The sequence below is a fragment of the Equus caballus genome, chromosome 20 (assembly GCF_041296265.1).
Source record: "Equus caballus isolate H_3958 breed thoroughbred chromosome 20, TB-T2T, whole genome shotgun sequence".
In the NCBI taxonomy this organism is placed as follows: domain Eukaryota; kingdom Metazoa; phylum Chordata; class Mammalia; order Perissodactyla; family Equidae; genus Equus; species Equus caballus.
The window spans coordinates 25,573,030-25,592,368 of record NC_091703.1 but is presented as its reverse complement, the minus strand read 5'-3'; the positions used below and the strand labels follow the sequence as shown (position 1 = coordinate 25,592,368).

The window sequence follows — 19,339 nt, the reverse complement described above, 5'->3', positions numbered from 1 at the left end:
TAAAAGCCCTATAAGTAGCAGAAATCCGCTTCCTGCTTTCATTTTAGTTTTGGTGTTTGCAGGTTTTAAAATGCCTGAGCCAGCGAAATCAGCTCCTGCCCCGAAGAAGGGCTCCAAGAAGGCGGTGACCAAGGCGCAGAAGAAGGACGGCAAGAAGCGCAAGCGCAGCCGCAAGGAGAGCTACTCCGTTTACGTGTACAAGGTGTTGAAGCAGGTCCACCCCGACACCGGCATCTCGTCCAAAGCCATGGGCATCATGAACTCGTTCGTCAACGACATCTTCGAGCGCATCGCGGGCGAGGCGTCGCGCCTGGCGCATTACAACAAGCGCTCGACCATCACCTCCAGGGAGATCCAGACGGCCGTGCGCCTGCTGCTGCCTGGGGAGCTGGCCAAGCACGCCGTGTCCGAGGGCACAAAGGCTGTCACCAAGTATACTAGCTCCAAGTAAACTTCCCAAGTAAGCGTTTTCACACCTAACCCCAAAGGCTCTTTTAAGAGCCACCCATATGTACACAAAGAGTGCTGTAATCAAACATTTAATTGCATGACGGAGATGACCAAGTATTAACTAGAAAAGGACAGATGTGGAGATTTGTAACTTTTAATCCAAGTAAAGCAATACACAATTTAAATGGTAAGCACTACCAGATTGTAGCTCTGGACGTCGCGTACCAAACATTAGTGTCATCTTTTTTTGCAACTTGGGTTCATCTCGATTCAAACCCACGCGGTTTGTGTTTTTTGTTGTTTTTTTTTTTGTCTCAGTGCTCTGTCTACTGTAACTGGTCTGGTGTGACCTGAGTATGGAAACAAGATCTCCGTAGCTGGCTGATAGTTTGCAATATGCAGCCGGCATTGAAAAACTGCTTGCTTTAGAAGGTGCCTGCTCAAAATTGCTAGGTAATTTGACAAGTCTCCAAGAGGGGCAGAACTGAGAGCTGGTCGTAGGCTCCCAGTATCTAGGCGGGAAGAGAAGAGGGAAGCCATTGAACTTGGCATACCCAAAATCCACCGGAGAACTTGCCCTTACTAGACAACTGCAGGCAGGTTGCCGGCGGGGAAATTCCACCTTCCCTTAAGCATTTTATCATCTTTGCTCCAGGCAAACGTGTTAAGGTGAAAAAGAAGCGCTTCCTCCGTTTATTTCATCCAAGTCTAGATCACATTCTCAGTACTTAGGACTGAACTTTGCTTTCTCCATTAGAAACATGGGAAAGTACATGAAATAAAATTTGTTAGAGAGATTTTTTTACTATTTGGGTAAAATATTTTGTAATTTAGATTACAAGGTTACTTAGCATAAGGATCCTGTGATAAATCTGCAGTTTTCTTTGACACCTGGGAGGAATACCAAGGCCTATCTAGAGCTAGACAGGCCTCCATTTGAACACAGCTCTCATCACTGGCTGCCTGACAGAAGAGTGATCTGACAGATGGTGTAGTCCTGGCCTAATTAAGGGGGAAGTGCAAAGGCAGGACACTGGCAGCTGCTTGTCGCCTAAGCTCCTCAGCCAAACTCTTTATGGTTTCCTGAGTCCTTCAACTGAAATCGGATTTTTTTCTATGCCCCTGAGGAGGCTGTTCAAGGACTGGTGGTCCCATCCAGACTGAGTGCTCCCAATTGCCGACTAGTCAATTTACCCCAAAAATGTGCCAACAGATTCACTGTTTCCTGGCTGACTACAGGTTTTTTCCTTCTCCTCTTTTTCTCATAGAAATTCTGGTTTTGCCTTTGCTGGATGAAGTAATTCTATTGCTTGTTCTCCTGTCAATACAAGAGCAGATTAGTCATTAATTCCTTGACCATTTATTTCTGAAGATACCACCACCAGGATGTTGTTTACCTGAGTCCTACCATAGGAATCAACAGAAATGTATGACCTGAAAATGGACCTTGTCCAGCCCTGGGTACTTTGAGCTTTCTGCTAATCTGCCCTTGGGTCTTGCATGCTACCATTTATTCTTGCCAAGTTGGTTTCTTCTTTTGGTTCTTGTTTTGATTATACTATGTTGATTGGGTGTGCATGAGTGGTTTTAGGATCAGATCATTACGTAATTAGTTAGTGGTAGAGGACACAGAATCTGGGCTCACCTGTTAATCTTTTTTGGGTTGTTTGTGTTTGTCTGGGGATTCTGATATTCTCTGACATTTGGGAACTCAAGATCAGGAAGTAGGTGTTTTTCTTTCCAGCCTTCGATGGGATCTATTGTGTTTGATGTTTTGTGTTTGTATGCTGTGGGTTCCTGTAACTAAAGATCAGAGTCTCTTTCCTCCTTTCAAAACTTTTTTCGTGTTTACTCATTATAAGTCCAAATAGTTGTCAATACCTGCAAAAATAGCGTTCCTGCTTCAAAGATAATATGAATATAAAAGGGTCATGGGTAATAACTTTTGACTTTAATAAAGTGCTAGGCCTAACAGAAGACTTAGGACAAGAAAGAAAGCAAGGAAAGAATCTCCAGCATGCCACGGCCTGTCTCTCACTGTGCCGAAGCCTCCTAAAGCTTATGAGTCAGTAATTCTAAATTATTTGTCCCTTCAGGCTCTTCGCGTAAGGTTAGAGAGGAGAGAGAAGAAATGTGGTGTTATAAATCTGACCATCGAGAGAGAAAAAAAGAGAAGGCTTCCAAAACCACTATAGAACAAGCATTTAATAGTTTCTAAAGCTGAATGTGTTTGTTGTGAGGGATATGGCACTGGAAAGTAGACTTCCCACCAAATTTTAAAGGGTATGAGAGAATTTACTCCTCTTCTTAGCAATGGTGCTCTCTGAGGGATCTCTCACCTTAATTATTACATTTGTTTCTTAATTACATTTCTTTCTTTAACTGATCAACATACTTAGATCTGTGGCTATGTTCTTCCCTACTTTAAACTTTGTTTCAGTTTCACAATAAGTTCCACTAACTTGAACAACAATTGAGAATATTTTCTATTTTGTGAATACAAATAAATTTTAAGCGAATTGTCTACCTCAGCAGGAAATTAATAAATTATAATGTAAACTTAAATTTTAAATGGCTTATATAAAGACAAAAGATATATCCATTTAAAATAAGAGAAACTCAAATCAAAATCAAAATTCTCTTGGTGCTTTAAATGTGCTGCCTGTTTAGATTATAACTTAGAGAAAAAGAGTTTAACTGTGAGTTTAATTAGTGGTCTTAGTTAACAGGTTACAAGATAAGAAACAAAACAGAATTACTCTATTATTTTAAAGAACTTAAAAATTTTAATTCATGGTATGTAATTTCACAGGAAAAAAATCGCATATCTCTAATCTAGATAACTTTTTGGACAAATTCACTGGCTTAATAATTTTGTCTTAAAAATGACTTTGTGTCTTTTTCTTTCTAATTGTCATAGTGTAAAAGTAATGTTGGCACGATATTCTAGTTTACACAAGTCTAGAGTTTATCTTCTAAAATAAAATTTAAAAGTTAAAAAAAAGCGCTAATTAATTTGAACTTACTAAATTTCTTTCACTAGTTTTACTGGTTAGATAAGTTAATATCACTTTATTTAAAATTGTACAATTGTAAATTATACATTGAACAAAATTAAATCATGATAGAAAATGCTGTTTTTAAAATAGAGTTAATTTTATAACGTTACAAATTATAAGGACTCAATATGTCAGCTTAAATACTGAATTCACAATCTATAGATAACTAAGAATTTAGATGAATATTAAATTGAGTAAATTAATATTTGGCTACGTGGAACATTTCACTAAAAACAATTTGATCTACGCAAGTCTCTTATTTTTGCAAAGTTTAGAACGACCCTAGATTGACAGATTAGAGAACATAAAGATGCCTCAGGAGAATGGAAACATCTATGTTATGCTTGTTTTGGCCGCTTTAAATCTGTAAAGGGATATGTAACGTGTACTTCTGAGCCCAGAGAATCAGGCAGATTTTGGATGCTTCACAGTTTTTATGCCTGTGTAGGAACACAATTGCCTGGTCTTTTTATGGACTATTGTTAACACAGACAGCACTGACTCTAAGTACTGGAGCCACAGAGAAACACAAATACGCATACAAGATAATGGCTACATGTAATCTATTTATTAGGAAGTTGCTACTGTTTGTTAATGTAGTAAATTCAATTTAATATGTATTGTCTTATTTATGCTGATAAAGTAAATATACTTTCAAGCTGAAGTTAAAGATTTTGAATTCATCATTATATGAATTTATCATTATATTTATCTATGGTTTATTTCTGTATATCTAAACACATGCACATAAAAGTTTGCTGGGATTGGTTAAAAAACACCACATGGAAGAGAAAAATTCAGAATTCAAATTAAATTTTTAATACATTGTTGTGCCTTTGCCAGGCTTTAAAGCATTTTGACAAAAGTGTTCTCCTCAAAGAACTTGCTGCCATCACTTTATGTCGTGTTTTATATGTGACTCTAAAATAAGACTGTGACAGTTTTCTCATTTTTATGTACCTATGGTTTATGGTCATATCTTCACGTAATAACCAATTTTCTATGACAACTTTATTTTTTACCTATTCTAAATTCAAGCTCTAAACTTAAAATAATAAAACTGTTAAGATGTCTTTTACACCAAAAAACTATCTCTGGGGTTTGCTTGATAGCCATTAGGTAACCAACAATTTTTTCCCATATCTTAAAGAAAGGAGGAATGATAATATAATTAGGTAAATTTAGTATTTTTCAGGTATCAGCTGTAAAATCACTGTTTAGTCTGCTTTTTATAAACTCTTAAATATTGTTCCAACATAAATCCAGCTTCCTGACATCCTTCTCCTTACAGAGGTCAATCCCATGACTTTCTAACATGTTCTCACATTAAACTTGTTTTATTCTGGTTTGTCTAATTTTCCACCCTAATTACAACCTTGACATAATATTATTTGGAGATTAATTGTCTCTGAAGAATAATCCAAGTGTATTTTTTACTGTGATGTTTGAACTATTCTATAATCAGTAACTCAGTCTACTTGATAGCCCAGACAGGAGAGTGTTCCTTTGTTCAAGGCTTGAGAGTTGACATATAACTTAGAGTAGACAGGCCTGGGGATTGTTTGTTACTTTCACTTGAATGCAAACAAAGGAGTTTTCTAACTTATTCAGACAGCTCAATCAATATTGGGGCTAGAGTAGAGGGAGGAGAATTACTCATGACAGACAAACGAACAACCATAGAAAATCTCAATGGTGAAAATTAAAGATAATGCTAAAAAAATACCCCAATTGCAATGTGAAAATAGCACTTAATCATTTCATCACTGTCAATACTATAATGACAATTATCTAGTCTGATTTCTAAATTAGAAAAAATAAAATCAAATACAACCACGCCCTCAATAAAAATTGACTGTCTCAAATCTCTCACACTGCTTGTGTAGCCAGCCATCTCCAGACTTTATAGTCATGTAACAAAAAATAACTCTGACAAGCACAAACTAGTTCAAATTTTACAAAAATGTTGATTAGCCCAAAGACTTAACAAGTGATTGAATCTTGCCTTGTCCATAATTAGCATAAATTGAAAAACTGTAAAGGGGAGGCAGTAGGTCAATTCACACCTCAAGAACCATAACATTAACAAATCAATTTCATGCTATAGTTTCAAAATATGTTAATTCTTTCCACATCTGAGAATATCTTCAATACTTTTAAATGACAAAAAAATGAGACTATAGGTAAAATACTTCTTAAAATCTATATAAAAGTATTCTTATTAGACAGATCACATCAGTCCATGTCATCCCCTAGCTGCTGAGCAGATAATACAAGATAAAGTAAAATTGCCCAAAAGAACTTAAACTTACTGTGTCAAAATTTTACTCCTAACCTTAACAATAATGATAATATGGTCTACGCTGAAAGATTTCCATACATTCTCATCATTTGAAATTGTACCAAAAAATCTGTGAGATTTGTTTTTTCTTTTCTTTTGAGTTTCCCTTTGGGGCATTCTGATATTGTCAGATATTATCAATAACTAATGTTAGCTACGCTATCATACATCCAACAAATGCAAGCTACTTTTCAAAAAAAGATGTCAACAGACACACCTCTACATAATATACAATTAAAGACTGTGTTAAAAGAGACTCCAAGAAATGTTAACTTTACAACTGCTGAAAAGGGCCATTTTCAGGACTTTTAACTACAAATATTGCTTTTAAGCTTAAGGACAGATGGATATTGGATTCTCAGTGTAAACAAATTTAGTATCCCACCATTTGGATGTACACTCTCATTGGAAACCCAATTCTGAGACTCATTAAAAGATCTCCATAATTCTGGAAGTAGGAAGCTTCCTCCTGGATTGTACTCATCAAGATGAGGTCTAGAATAGACAGCTTCTTCCTTCTTTGTCCTGTTGTATTACTGTTTTTTTCCTTTTCTCCGTTATCAGTCTTTTCAATGATTAGATTTTGGATCTGGTCTTCCCAAGCATTAAAAAAAAATCATCATTAGAGACTGGCATGTTAATTTTTACAAGTTTTTAGCGAGGACCTCTATACATTGACTAAAAGTTTCTAACCAGAATGTGTGAAACATAGTTTATCTCTGACTATGGCTCAAATTAGAGTTGAAACAATCGATTAGGAAAAATGAACTCGTTTAACTAAAGTTGATCAAATTGATCTTTGAGACCTATTCTTCTAATTAAGTCAGTTAAATACTTGGAGACAATATGGATTTCAAATATTTCTTATTATATTTGTGACTATCCTTACAACTTTTTTGTCCTCTTCCACTGTCTAATATGCAGATAAGTAAATGTTACAAAGAAGAGACTTAAACCCACATAGACCCACTCCTTTATGACTCTCTTTTGACCGAAATGGAGGAGTTGAGAAGCTCTTAGGCTAGAAATGATGAAGATGATGACCCACCTAAGATGGAAGTGCTAATTGAAGGTCAGTGGAAAATATTATGTGGAGCCTGTCACATATGCTCCACAGCCAATCTTGACAGTTTCTAGAGAAGCACTAATTGTTTTCTTTGAAAGTCCTCCTTGGTCTGTGCAAAAACAGATTGTCCACATGGAGCTCTTTTCTACTGAAAATAGTGTACAAACATGACATCTTGTTCCTAGACAATCTGCAGAACTTTTATCCCCTCTTTCTGTTAGATAAATTGTCTTTTTTGACTTTGTTAGATAAAATCAAACTATTACTTGACATACCTGGTACACAAGTACACAATATGCTAATAATTAACTAAATGTCTGAGTTACTGTTTGACAAACCTACCACTCTGAACCTGTAGGGTGGTAATAATTACCTACTCATGAAGATGGGGTGAGGATTAAATTAAATAGGAAATATAAAATACTTGTCCCAGAAACGGCATCATGCCAGTAAGATGGTTGCACAACATTGCTCTGTGGTGAAAAATGTCCAGGCTCTGGAGCTAGAACCTCAAAGTTTGACTCCCAGCTTGCACTTATTAGCTGTGAGACTTTGAGACAAATCATTTAATCTGTCTTGCCTGAGTGTCCTTATCTGTACCTTGAGGATGATGGTAATGGCAACTACCTTCTAGAGGTTGTGTGGATTAAAGATCTCTACTGTGTACAAAGCACTTTGAAGAGTGCCTGGCACATGGTAGGTATGCAGTGTCTGCTAATGTTTGACAAATTTGATTTAAAACCTTGCTTATACCCCTAAAAGTACCTAAGGCAGTTTGTAACTGAAGACCTTGGTAACAGCTGGTCTTTCATAAATAATGGGAATTTCACAAGTGATTTGATATAAAAAGAATGCCAGCTGATTCCATTGCATTTACCTTCGTCCAACAGGCTGGAAGAAAATGGATTTTTTTTCACACATAATTAACTTTCTAGGCACATTCCTAAGGACATAAAAGATGATAGCCATCATTTATCTTTAATATTTGAGATGTGGAAGAGTGTGTAGATTCAGCACTTTACCAGGCAATACCAATAGTTTTAAATTAAAAAGCATTAAAAATTAGCTAGTTTTCCAGACTTTCACCCTGTGCAATCCTGGATGACTAAGCATAAAGATAGATTGGACCAAATACACAATTGCCTGTGACCTTTCCTGCAAGACACTCTAAGCTCTGACTAAATTCTTTGGACTCTGAAAATCAGCTTGATATATCCTCAGGTACTATGAGTTCATTATAAATTAGGAAAAAAAGAACAAATCTGGAGAATGAGTTACTTTCTTGCTCTCCCACCTCAGTTCTTGGGGGCGATGTAGAATGAGGCTTTGGATGGCTCATTTAAATTCTTATGTAGCCTTATCATCCAATAAGCAATTTGTATAATAATATAAAGGGCTGGTTTCATCTTGTTATGGATATTCATGCCCTGGTATTAGATCTCCCAGCTGTAGGCTTAGAAGGGATAAAGGAGGAGAAATGATGGGGCTTGTCTCATTCTATGAGGAGACAGACCTACGTAGTGGAGGCAATACTGGAGTAAAACCTTGACCTGATCACTTACAGCCCTAAACTTGTGTTCTGACCATATCAAGTTCTCCAACAGTGAAATAATTGGCTTGAAAAACAATAAAGATAAAACTTCGTTTTCATCTTTCTTTTCTCCTTCCTTTCCTCCTTCAATCCCTTCCTTTATTTTCTTTTCACTTTTTTCTCTGCTATTATTGTCCTCAACTCAACTGTAGGACAGAATATAAAAATGCTGGAGATTAAAATGTGCCCCTTTTATTGTTGTGTTTGCTTAAACAATTGGGGTGATAGATATCAGGTACTAGATTTTAAAATACACATATTTGAGCTTTAATGCACTGAAATAAGTATATTTTTAAAATTTGAAAAATTAAACAAATGAAATTGTGTGTTTAAGAATTTTATAGAATGATGCAGTTTCTGAGATCTTGAATGCAAGAAAACCTGCTAGTGTAGGGGAAGAAGAAATTTTCCTCTACCCTCTAGGTTCTTATGGCTGATCTAAGAATTAAATTGACGTGAGACATTAATAGAAGAGATTCAGATTTAACTGATTTTGTACATACAGGAACCCCACATACATGAGAGGGTCAGAGATCTCACATACATGAGATATTCAGAGACAGAAGGGTAAAGTAAGGAATATATGCCATCTTGAGCTAAAAAATGGGATAGGACCCTGAGGCTTCAGAAGGGCGGAGGGTAACTCACAGGATGATAAGAAGAGCAGATGTTCATCAATTAGGGGTTTTCATGACCCACACAGATAGGTCATGAAAAGATATTTCTGGTAATAAACCTTATTATGGGCAAGACCTCCAATTTAAATTCTTTAAGGGAGAGGTAAATGTTTTTCAAGCTTGCAGGATCTTGATTGTTTTTAGCTCAAAATATTTCACATGCCAAAGTGGCACATCTTGGGAGGTCTGTCTGAACCCCTTCACTAGCCTCCAGAGTGAGTAAGGCTAACGTAAGGTCTTTTGGGAAGGTTTGAGAGTGCCTGGGATTCTTGACTTTAAGCATCAGAGACTGAATCTGGCCCAGTCAATTCTAGCCATAAATAAGGCTCAGTGGATTGAATAATTTTTTCTTATCTTCCTTTTTTAATATTTTTTTTTGAAGCAGTTTTAGGTTTACAACGAAACTGAGAGGGAGGTACAGAGATTTCCTGTATTCCCCCTGCCCCCACACATGCATATAGCTTCCCCGATTATCAATATCACTCACCAGAATGGTACATTTTTTACCAAGGATGAACCTATATTGACACATTATAATTACCCAAAGTCCATAGTTTACCTTAGGGTTCACTCTTAGTGCTGTACATAGTATGGATTTAGAAAAATATATAGGGACATATTTCCATTATTATAAGATCATATAGAGTTTTTTCCCCGCCCTAAAAGGATCAGAAATTTTAATCAACTGGAAATGAGGGGAAAGGGCCATGGCACTTCATCCTGCTAGCATGTGAGCTGGGGCATCATGGATGGTCTGGAATGGGCCTGAAAGAGTTTATTTTGCCTTTAGGATACTCCAAATACCTGAAACACAGTTTGACAAGATCTTCCCCTGCCTGCTGTCTGCTGCTCCTCTCTGCCTCATTTCTGTACTGCAGCCAGATTTGCCCACACTCTGCTCTTCCTGGTTTCCTGCCTCCCACATATGTTGGACCTCCATCTTTGATTTTTTTGCCCTCCTTCCTGCCCAGCAAACTCCTACTCATCCTGCAGGCATCTGCTTAAACATTGCCTTGCATGGGAGATTTCTCTGACCGCTCTGTACCAATTGCTCTGTGTAACTGTTGCACAGCTTATGCTTAATTGTCATTACTTGTCTAATTGTCACCCCCAATAGGCTCTGAGGTCTGAATTGGTCACCACAGTATCCCTTGGAACTGTTACTAAGCCTGGTACATGCTATGTACACATAAATGATTGAATTAATCAATTCATTCATAAATGTTTTGAATGCCTACTATGTACCAAGTATATGTATGTATATATCAGTGAGCAGAATCATAAAATCCCTTCCCTCAGAGAGCTAGAGTAAGACAGAAAAACATAATAAGTAAGTAAAATATGTAGTCCGTTAGAAGGTGAGTGTCATGGAGCAAAAAAAAAAAAAAAAAAAAAACAGAGCAGGATTAGGGAGATCAGGGCTGTGGGGGTGGGGGAATTGTGACGATGAGCCGATAAATGAAATGCTGAGCTGAGTATGAGACCCTGATGTCTGATGGGCTCAAGGGAGTAGGTTTCAGATGCTGTATGTTCACTGGAGGATAATATTTGTTAATCATTGATTAGGAGACTAGATCTAGGATTAAGGCCTGGGTAGGATGGGCTGGTGGAAGTTGGTGCTACTATGAATGACAATGTTGAGTTTCCTTCAATAGACAAATCTCAGGTCAAAACAAGGTAAGTAATACTTTCTTTTCAAAAAAACAGATCCCCAAAACTTAGTAGCTAACCACAATAGAAGTTTATTACTCCATTACAAAACATCTCATCACAATAAGGGGATGGGGGCTTTGCTCCATGGTCTTTCAGGGACAAAGTCTCCTTCCACTTTGTGTCTTGGGCATCCTTGTGTCTTAGAGCTCTCTGCTGGAGCCTCAACATCAGGCCAGCAGACAGAAGAAGAAAGGAAAATGCCTCTGCGAGGGAGATTTTCATGGGCCAGGCCTGGAAGTGGCACACGTCACTCCTGCCCACATTCTTTTGTCCAAAACTCAGTCTCAGTGCCGCCTACCTGCCAGGGAAACAGGCAAATGTAGACTGGTTGTGTGACCAGGCAGAAAAACAGAGTTCACGGATGCAGAGCAGGCAAATTCTCAGTCATCATGTCCAGTTCTCTTTTGTCTCCCTCTCTACTCCTTTCCTGTTTCCCTCTTCCTCTTACCCTTCTGTTCTTTTGAAGATGCTCCACAATGGTTTCTTGTCAGACAGTGACAACAGCCAGCACAGAGGGAGCAAGGACAGAGTGTTGAGATGCTCTAAGGAGGGCATTTCTTCCCTTTTTCCCCTCGCGCTGAAGGACCATCCTCTGGTTCTTGTTCCTCCTGCTGTTAAGAAGCCATCTTCGGTGACTGTCTCCTTGGAAAAGGACAGTCACTACCCTCTCAGAGCTTATATCTCAGCTGAGGAAGACAGACAGCAAACAATAGTCATTATAAATAATTATAGAGACTATGAGAAAGGAATAAATGCCATGGAACAGGACAAGATAAAGCAGGGAAAGGGGATCAGGAGTGGCAGCAGATATAATTTTCATATTAACATGAATTAAAATGCTTAATGTAACAGCAGTAGCTAACACTGGAGTTAGTATGTGCCAGGCACTATTCTAAGAACTTTACTATATTAATTCAATTCCAAGACAATAAAATCTTAGCTGGAAAACACATACAAAGCCCTTGGAGGGAGAACCAGTAACGAAGAGGAGAAATCAAAGCCCCATTGGTTCTCCCTTTGAAGGGTTTTGTGTACCTGTCCCTCCTTCTCTAGTACCATCGTCACTGTCCCCTTTCCAGGTGTGAGCTTGTGTGGGTCAGTGTGAGTGTGAGCACATGGAGGAAGAGCTGGGGTTCCTTCCAGCAAGGTCCTTGAATGTGTTGCCTTTTCAACAGTGTTTAAGTTAACATGTGGCACTTGCAATGGTTAAGACTACTACATTTGAAGTAACAGTGAGTCTGATAAATGCATTATTGTGACATCAGAGGTGGCACCTTGAGTCAGTACAGATGGTCAGTGATTTGTGGGCAAGACTGTGCCCCTCACCAGCTAGAGAGGACCACCTCCACATTGTCCACCCTGCACTACTAATGTGTCAGCCCACAGGTATTAAAAAGGATTCTTATATAAGCAAAGCCTGCCTTCATTTCCCTGCCCTGGGTTTAGACAGCTGGAGAGCATAAAATCAGGCTTGCCTTTGCTTACTTGTCAAGAGGAGGAGGAAAAAGGCCTTTTGTAACACCTCGAGAAATAGACTAAGCATTTATTTGCATACATTTCCATTAGATATGTTTCATTTGACTTATTTGAAAGTGGGGGGATGACTTCATCTGCTAGCAGCCCTGAGGGGTGGCACCTGAGAGAAGGGAAACTTCTGGGAGCTGATACAACTGCTCCATGTGGGAATATCAAGCTTGAACTCTTCACCCTGGCATGCAAGGGCCTTCCTCATCCCTCACAGGTAGTTCCACAAGGCTCACCACCAAGCACCTCACCTTAGACAATCGCCACCACTTGACTTTGTCATCATGTCTCCTTTGTGAAACGCCCTAACGTCTTTACCTCACCTGATAAATTCCTACTCGCCCTTCAAGACTTAGCTCAAATGTAACTTACAGGACACTGACTAGGTCATATTCATCCTTTATGTAACAGTATACATGGACTCAATGCCGAGGATCACCATCCACCAGCTGTGTCATCTGGGAAACTCAACCTCCTCTAGCCTTAATTTCCTCATCTGTAAAATAGGGAGAATGACAGTATGTATCTCATAAAGTTGTTATAAGATTAAATGCATTTGGATCTATAAAGTGCTTAGAACACCGCCTGGAATAGAACAAACTCCCAGAGAACCTGTGAGCCATCACCATGATTATCGTTGTTCTCAGAGTCAAGTACAATATCAGGTATCTCACGAATTGTAGAAGTGAATTTATCACTCTCTCTTTTTACAGCAGGAGCAAACAGACTTTAGACACGTCTGTTCCCACCACTGGTCACTGCTGGACACTGTTGCACCTCACAAATAAACCAATGAAAATGAGTGATACTACAAGAAGATAAATAGAGATATTTTTAATGATCATGGAAGGATCCATAAGAACCTGGCTAAAACATCTTTTATTCTGAGAATAAACATATTAAATGTTCATTGTACAAATGTGTAAAGAGAGAAATATATAAAGAAGGAAATTAAAATAATTCCTAGTATCTCCTTTTTATATGTATATGAAATTTGTGTATATATGAATATGAATATATATGATACATCTATAATAAATATAACATGTATAAAGCAAATGTAGGTATCACACTACATATATATACATAAATATAAATTTCTTAGGTAATATACTTAGAAACAATTTAGTTATGTAATTAGTCCTCTGTTATTGGCTATCAAGATTGAGTTCCACAATAGAGAATTTTTAAAAATAAAATTACAGTGTTGTTCCACCAAAAAAAAGAAATAAAAAATGTAATTACAGGAACAATAGTCCTGACACATTAAGTGGGAAAGAAAAAGAAAAAGTGACCTAACACAGGTGATGTCTGTAGCCACCTTGGAAAAGGCTGAAGAGTGAAAGGGGAGGAACAAAGCCTTTTGAAGCCAGACTTCCTGGAATCAAATCTCAGCCTTCCTGCTCACTAGCCCTAAGACCTTGGGCAAGTTATGCAAATTTCCTGTGACTCAGTTTCTTCATTTATAAACTGTGTTCCTACATTTTTTTTATTTTTTGAAGAGAAAAAACTTGGAACAATGACTGGCACAGAGTAAGCACTATATATATGTGTGTGTTTGTTTTTATGGTATCTTTTAGATTTCCAATGCAAAATATGAATCATGGTTGTTTCTCTGGATCTTAAATTATGGAATCTAAGAGTTTTTTAAAATTATCCAATTCTATATTACTTTTAAAGCAATAGATGATATGCTCTGTCAACCTGTAAATATAAGGATCAATCCACTCCACAACCTGACACCTAAGTCACTGACATTTCATGGCAGGAGCTGTCAGGGATCACTGAGGGTCAGAGAAACCAAATGCATGTTAAAACATGGGGTCCTCGGTAAGATATGTGTGCAATCTGCCTAAGGAGAAAGATTTCTCAAACTGAGGGTCACAGTGTGTTAGTGGGTTGTGAAATCAATCTCATGATTTGCAACCAGCATTTAAAAAAAATAAAATAGACTAGATTAGAATATGTCAGATTGCAGGCACTTAAGGTAGTATTGCTTCCTGAATTTTTGTTTCAGGTGTTTGTGTACGTGCATGTGTGAGTGTGTGCACGTGAGATAGAGAGAGACAAAGAGATTTTTCTACCTTAGTTTGCAGTCAGCATTTTAAAAGTCCTATCATTTGATTGCTGCTTCAGAAGTATTTCAAATGTCAACCCTCTCCCTTCCCACACTGTGTCCTTAAATGAAGCCCTTTTCATTCTTCTGAGACTATTGCAAGACTACCAACCTCTGATACTGGCCCCTTCTCCATAATCATTGTTTATGTGAAAAATCTAAAGCCAGGAGAACTACAGCAACAACAAGACAACTACAACAACAATACAGAAACTCTCTCCTTAAAAACCTCGAGTGGCTCCCCAGCCTGCAGAATAACAACCAGATTTCTCATACAGGCCTTCGGGGATCTTCACAAGATGGTCCTTGTGGGGTTTTCCTCTGCTGAACCCTGGACTCTGGCCACACTATACTGTTCCCTCAGCACCTTCCTGGAAGGCCTGGCCTTGATGAGCAAACTCTTGTATCTGGACCACTGACAAAAAGGAGTCCTAGGACAAGCCCAGAGAAGCATCCTGGATATTGTTCCAATAACTCTTTTCCCACAGCTCTGCAGACACACCTGCCAGACCAGTCCTGTTAGAGATCTGGGTCTGTGGTTCCCACTGAGCTCTTCAAGTCTGGGTCCTGCCTCACATTTTATAGTTAATTGAGGGCTGGGATTGTATCTGTTTCTCTGTGTATGGGTGTGTATGTTTTAGAGAGTGGAGGATGGAGGGGGTGGGGTGGAAGTGGGATTTAAATTCACGAAATCAGAAGCAAAACTCAGTTGAGGATACCAGCCACGAAGGTGACCTGATTTTGGCCAAGCAAACGTCATATGTGAGATCCATGTTACTCCATCCTTGAGGGTCTTCTATCAAGCTGCTGGGACCGAGGAGTGGTTTTAGTCACAAGCAACCCACGTGCTCTGTAGGTTATGGTTTATTAGATTGTTTGCCCAAATAAGGTCGTACTCCGCAGTTTTTAGACAATTCTATAAGCATCTTCTAACTCCGCAGTGAGGCATTTAAGAGATGTGTTACTTCCTTCATATACATAAATAATTTTCAATAAAAACCAGGGCGTGAATAATTTATTTTCTCCATTGATTGGAAGCCAACCATTTGGAAGAACACTCAGAAGAGATGAGTTAAGTCTCTTGCTAAAAAGTAATTTTAAATTTGTAAGGAAAAGAGGACGTTTTGTTCTTCTCCTTGAATTTTGCTGAAAATTGAGGGCTTTATCGAATAGTTTTGGCATGCAGGGTTATCTTTCCTGAAAAGGCAAAAAGGCATGAGAAATCTGAGTCTCCATGGGTCACTCGGCAGTGGAACCTGGGCGATTTTGCGCAGAGGATTTTTGTGGGACTCAACTTTTGGGGGTAAAACAAACACAAATGCTCCTCCCACAGGGGCGGGGGCGGTGCCTGGGCAGTGCACCAATCACAGCGCGTCCTGCCCTATATAAGGCCTGAGGCGCCCCAGGCGTTTTACGCCACTCGCTGGTTGTTACTTCTGGTGGTGGGTGTGTGGTTATGTCTGAGACTGCGCCAGCAGCCCCAGCCGAACCTGTTTTATCTTCTATGGAGAAGCCTCCAGCCAAGAAGCGAGGGAAGAAGCCGGTTGGCTTGACGGGTGGAAGTCGCAAAGTTCCTGGTTCGTCTGTGTCCAAGTTGATCACTGAGGCTCTCTCAGTGTCCCAGGAGCGAGCGGGCATGTCGCTGGCCGCTCTCAAGAAGGCGCTGGCAGCTGCCGGCTACGACGTGGAGAAGAACAACAGGCGCATCAAGTTGGGCCTCAAGAGCCTCGTGAGCAAGGGCACTCTGGTACAGACAAGGGGTACCGGCGCCTCCGGCTCTTTCAAGCTAAGCAAAAAGGCTACTCCTGAGCCCGCCAAGGGCAGAGTCAAAAAGGGTGCTTCTGCCAACGCTAAGAAGCTGGTCTTACCCAAGGGCTCGAAGTCTCCAAAGAGTGCCAAGACCAACAAGAGGACCAGCAAGGCGAGGACACCAGCAGCTCAGCCATCTGCCAGAGGCGGCAGGAAGTCTAAAGGTGCTAAGGGCAAGCAACAGCTGAAGAGCCCAGGGAAGGGAAGAACTGGGAAGCCCAAGACCGGCAAGCCCAAATTAACGCAGCAAAGGACAAATCCTAGGAAGACAGCATCCAAGAAGTAAGCGTTGTGAAAGACCAATCTCGGAGAACCCAAAGGCTCTTTTAAGAGCCACCTAAATGATCTTAAAATGGCGTGACGCTGGAGGCTTGTGGAAGTCTTAAATATCAAGTGTTAGATCATCTCACTGTCTGGACAAGCAGATGTCATTTTCGTAAAGTGGTGTCTCACCTGGACACGTGGTACACATACACATCTTCAAGGGTTCATATAGTTCAGAATATTATGGTACTGCCCAATCCGGAAAAGCTGGCTTGTTACACACTACGGTTAGAATATGGTACGTATCTTGCCGTGTAAATTTTAAGTACTCTTGTAGAACTACCCGTGTTTGTGGAGGTAAGTGGAGATAGATCAGCTCAGCGCCGAAACGTCTGTTTCTTTCTAAGGAAGCACTATGTTTTAGATTACAAAAGTATGTAGTGACATGCTAACCAGGATTTCTTAACTTCATGTTCACAGACTTTAGAGCCTATATAGAAATCAAGGTCTCTCAGAATTTGGATTTATGGGAAATGTTTTAGTCTTCATCTCTTAATTTTTAACTGAAATTTTCTTCCGTTGTATGATTGATAGGAACCAAGTATTTTCAGGTTGCAGTTGCGGGAATATTGAAGTAGTTTATCATCATTTCCTACGTACTATAGTTACTGCATGTGAATTTTTTTTTTCCAGTGAAGATTGTCCCTGAGCTAACGTCTATGCCAATCTTCCTTCCACTTTGCAAGTGGGACCCCACCACAGCATGGTGTGATGAACTGTGTGTATGTCCACGCCCAGGATCCCAATCCGCGAACCCTGGGCCTCCGAAGCCAAACGCTTGAACTTAACCACTACGCCAGGGGGCTGACCTATAAATGTTATTTGATGTTCAAAGTACATATGTTGTCACCAAAAACAAAGTATGATTATTTTAATACAATTGGCCTAATAAAATTGTAATTCTATTTATTTTATTAATGAACAGAGTGTATAAACTGGACAGACTTGTCTAGATTGCAGTCCACAGGCTGGAAAATGTTAAACCTAAAACCTTTATGGAAATGTTGGAGGTTGCACAGGTGTCAGGGTCTGAATCGAACCTTCTTAAATGACGAAAACTGCGTGTGTTAGGAAACTCCCCGAGTCTGAGTTAAAGTATCTTTCTTATTTTCAATAAAATTATTTTAGTTTTCATTTTTAAATTTGTGACTTAGCATTCTTATTTCAAGATCACTGTAAATATTAAAATCATACAGTTAACCTTATTTGGGGCCTTGGTATTTGGGGCGACTTTGAACAAAGCCCAGTGCAAAAACTGTAGCGTGTTCTTTCTCATACAACTACATTCTGTAGATAACTCACTAGGTAGGACCTAGCCTTTTTGAACTCATTTGTGTAGTACTCGGGCCCCCAAAACAAAAAAGTATAATGGAAAACGACTAAACATCATGCTTTCCATTTCTGTGGAATCAGCCTCAGCCGGTGCCTTGCTTACATAGGGTGGCCTTTGTTTCCCTTTGAGGTTGGAGTGGCGATAACGCAGGAATGGGCTTCACATGACCAAGGCAGTGAGGTCCCTGTCTGTCTGCTGTCCCCAGCAGTGGACTGACCCCCAAACAGTCATCAAGAGGAAGGCCTGGCTTCTCCCTCCCAGCAGCTGGCCGTTCTCCAAGCACTACTCGGATCGGTCTAAAACCGGTTTGGCGATCTACACGCAGCCTTTGCTCATCGCGCCTTTTAACGCCAGGCATACATCAGATTAAAACACAGTTAACCAAAGCTTTTCCTCCAGTTCCAGGAACAGCTATTGAACCCCTTGTTTTGGGGCAATAGCAAAATGGTCCTGAAATCCCATCCTCCATAATTTAACAGCGACTTTTGGCACCCCACCGATTCTCGTCCAATGAAAGGTTGTCCCCAAGGAGTCTTCATTTGCATAACCAAGTGCAGCGTGAACTGGTAGGCGTGGTCCTCTGTGCCAGGGATGCCGCCCGTCACCCGGTGAAGTCACCAGGACCTTCCTAAGCTTTCGAATGCCCAAAACCTACGCTTTTCTTTCACATTGTCAACTTTATTGGCATTGTTTACTCATGTTCACTGGCATCCCTCTGAATAGCTGCGTCTTGAGCCTTAGAATGCTTTCCCTACTACGCTAGTGTAACACCCTGTAGTTATACAACTGCACCGCGAAATAAAGCGCCAGCGCACTTACATAAACTGCCAACAGACCTTACCCACTAAAAGGCAACATTCACGGTTATGCGTAACAGCCCTTTACACGACTCTGTGGGCGGCCCTGAAAAGGGCCTTTTTGGTTTAACTTTTGCGTATGATGGAGACCGTACTTTTAGCCGCCGAAGCCGTAGAGGGTGCGCCCCTGGCGCTTGAGCGCGTAGACCACGTCCATGGCGGTAACCGTCTTGCGCTTGGCGTGCTCGGTGTAGGTGACCGCGTCCCGGATCACGTTCTCTAGGAAGACCTTGAGCACCCCGCGGGTCTCCTCGTAGATGAGGCCGGAGATGCGCTTGACACCTCCGCGCCGGGCCAGACGTCTAATGGCGGGTTTGGTGATGCCCTGGATGTTATCGCGCAGCACTTTTCGGTGACGCTTAGCGCCCCCCTTCCCCAGACCCTTTCCGCCCTTGCCACGACCAGACATGGCTGCTATTGCAGTGACTCCTCATTGTTGACGCAGTTCTTTAAATAGTATTCTAGCGGACCTGATTGAA

At 40.0% G+C, this 19,339-nt stretch overlaps 3 protein-coding genes across 5 annotated transcripts; 2 read left to right on the top strand and 1 right to left on the bottom strand.

Annotated features, from left to right (window-relative positions):
• Positions 1 to 24: 24 nt before the first annotated feature.
• Positions 25 to 13,378, top strand: H2BC4 (H2B clustered histone 4). The gene is made up of 2 exons (XM_001497402.6): positions 25 to 460; positions 13,135 to 13,378. Exon 1 carries the CDS (start codon positions 71 to 73, stop codon positions 449 to 451), a length of 381 nt encoding a protein of 126 aa, XP_001497452.1. The 5' UTR covers positions 25 to 70; the 3' UTR covers positions 452 to 460; positions 13,135 to 13,378.
• H4C3 (H4 clustered histone 3) lies at positions 10,903 to 19,284 on the bottom strand. 3 transcript variants are annotated; one of them, XR_011429570.1, is made up of 3 exons: positions 18,956 to 19,281; positions 11,346 to 11,583; positions 10,903 to 11,195 (listed from the first exon to the last, which is right to left on the bottom strand). XR_011429570.1 is itself a non-coding variant. In XM_014734247.3 (2 exons), the coding sequence occupies exon 1, from the start codon at positions 19,267 to 19,269 to the stop codon at positions 18,958 to 18,960; it is 312 nt and encodes a 103-aa protein (XP_014589733.1). In that variant the 5' UTR covers positions 19,270 to 19,284; the 3' UTR covers positions 10,903 to 11,583; positions 18,956 to 18,957. The 3 variants fall into 3 exon arrangements, 1 of the variants encoding a protein (XP_014589733.1); XR_011429571.1 differs by lacking the exon at positions 18,956 to 19,281 and adding an exon at positions 11,933 to 12,092; XM_014734247.3 differs by having other exon boundaries at positions 10,903 to 11,583; positions 18,956 to 19,284.
• On the top strand, positions 15,994 to 16,632 carry H1-6 (H1.6 linker histone, cluster member). Its single transcript, NM_001256951.1, is given in 1 exon segment — positions 15,994 to 16,632. A coding segment is annotated over 1 exon segment (639 nt).
• Positions 19,285 to 19,339: the final 55 nt, after the last annotated feature.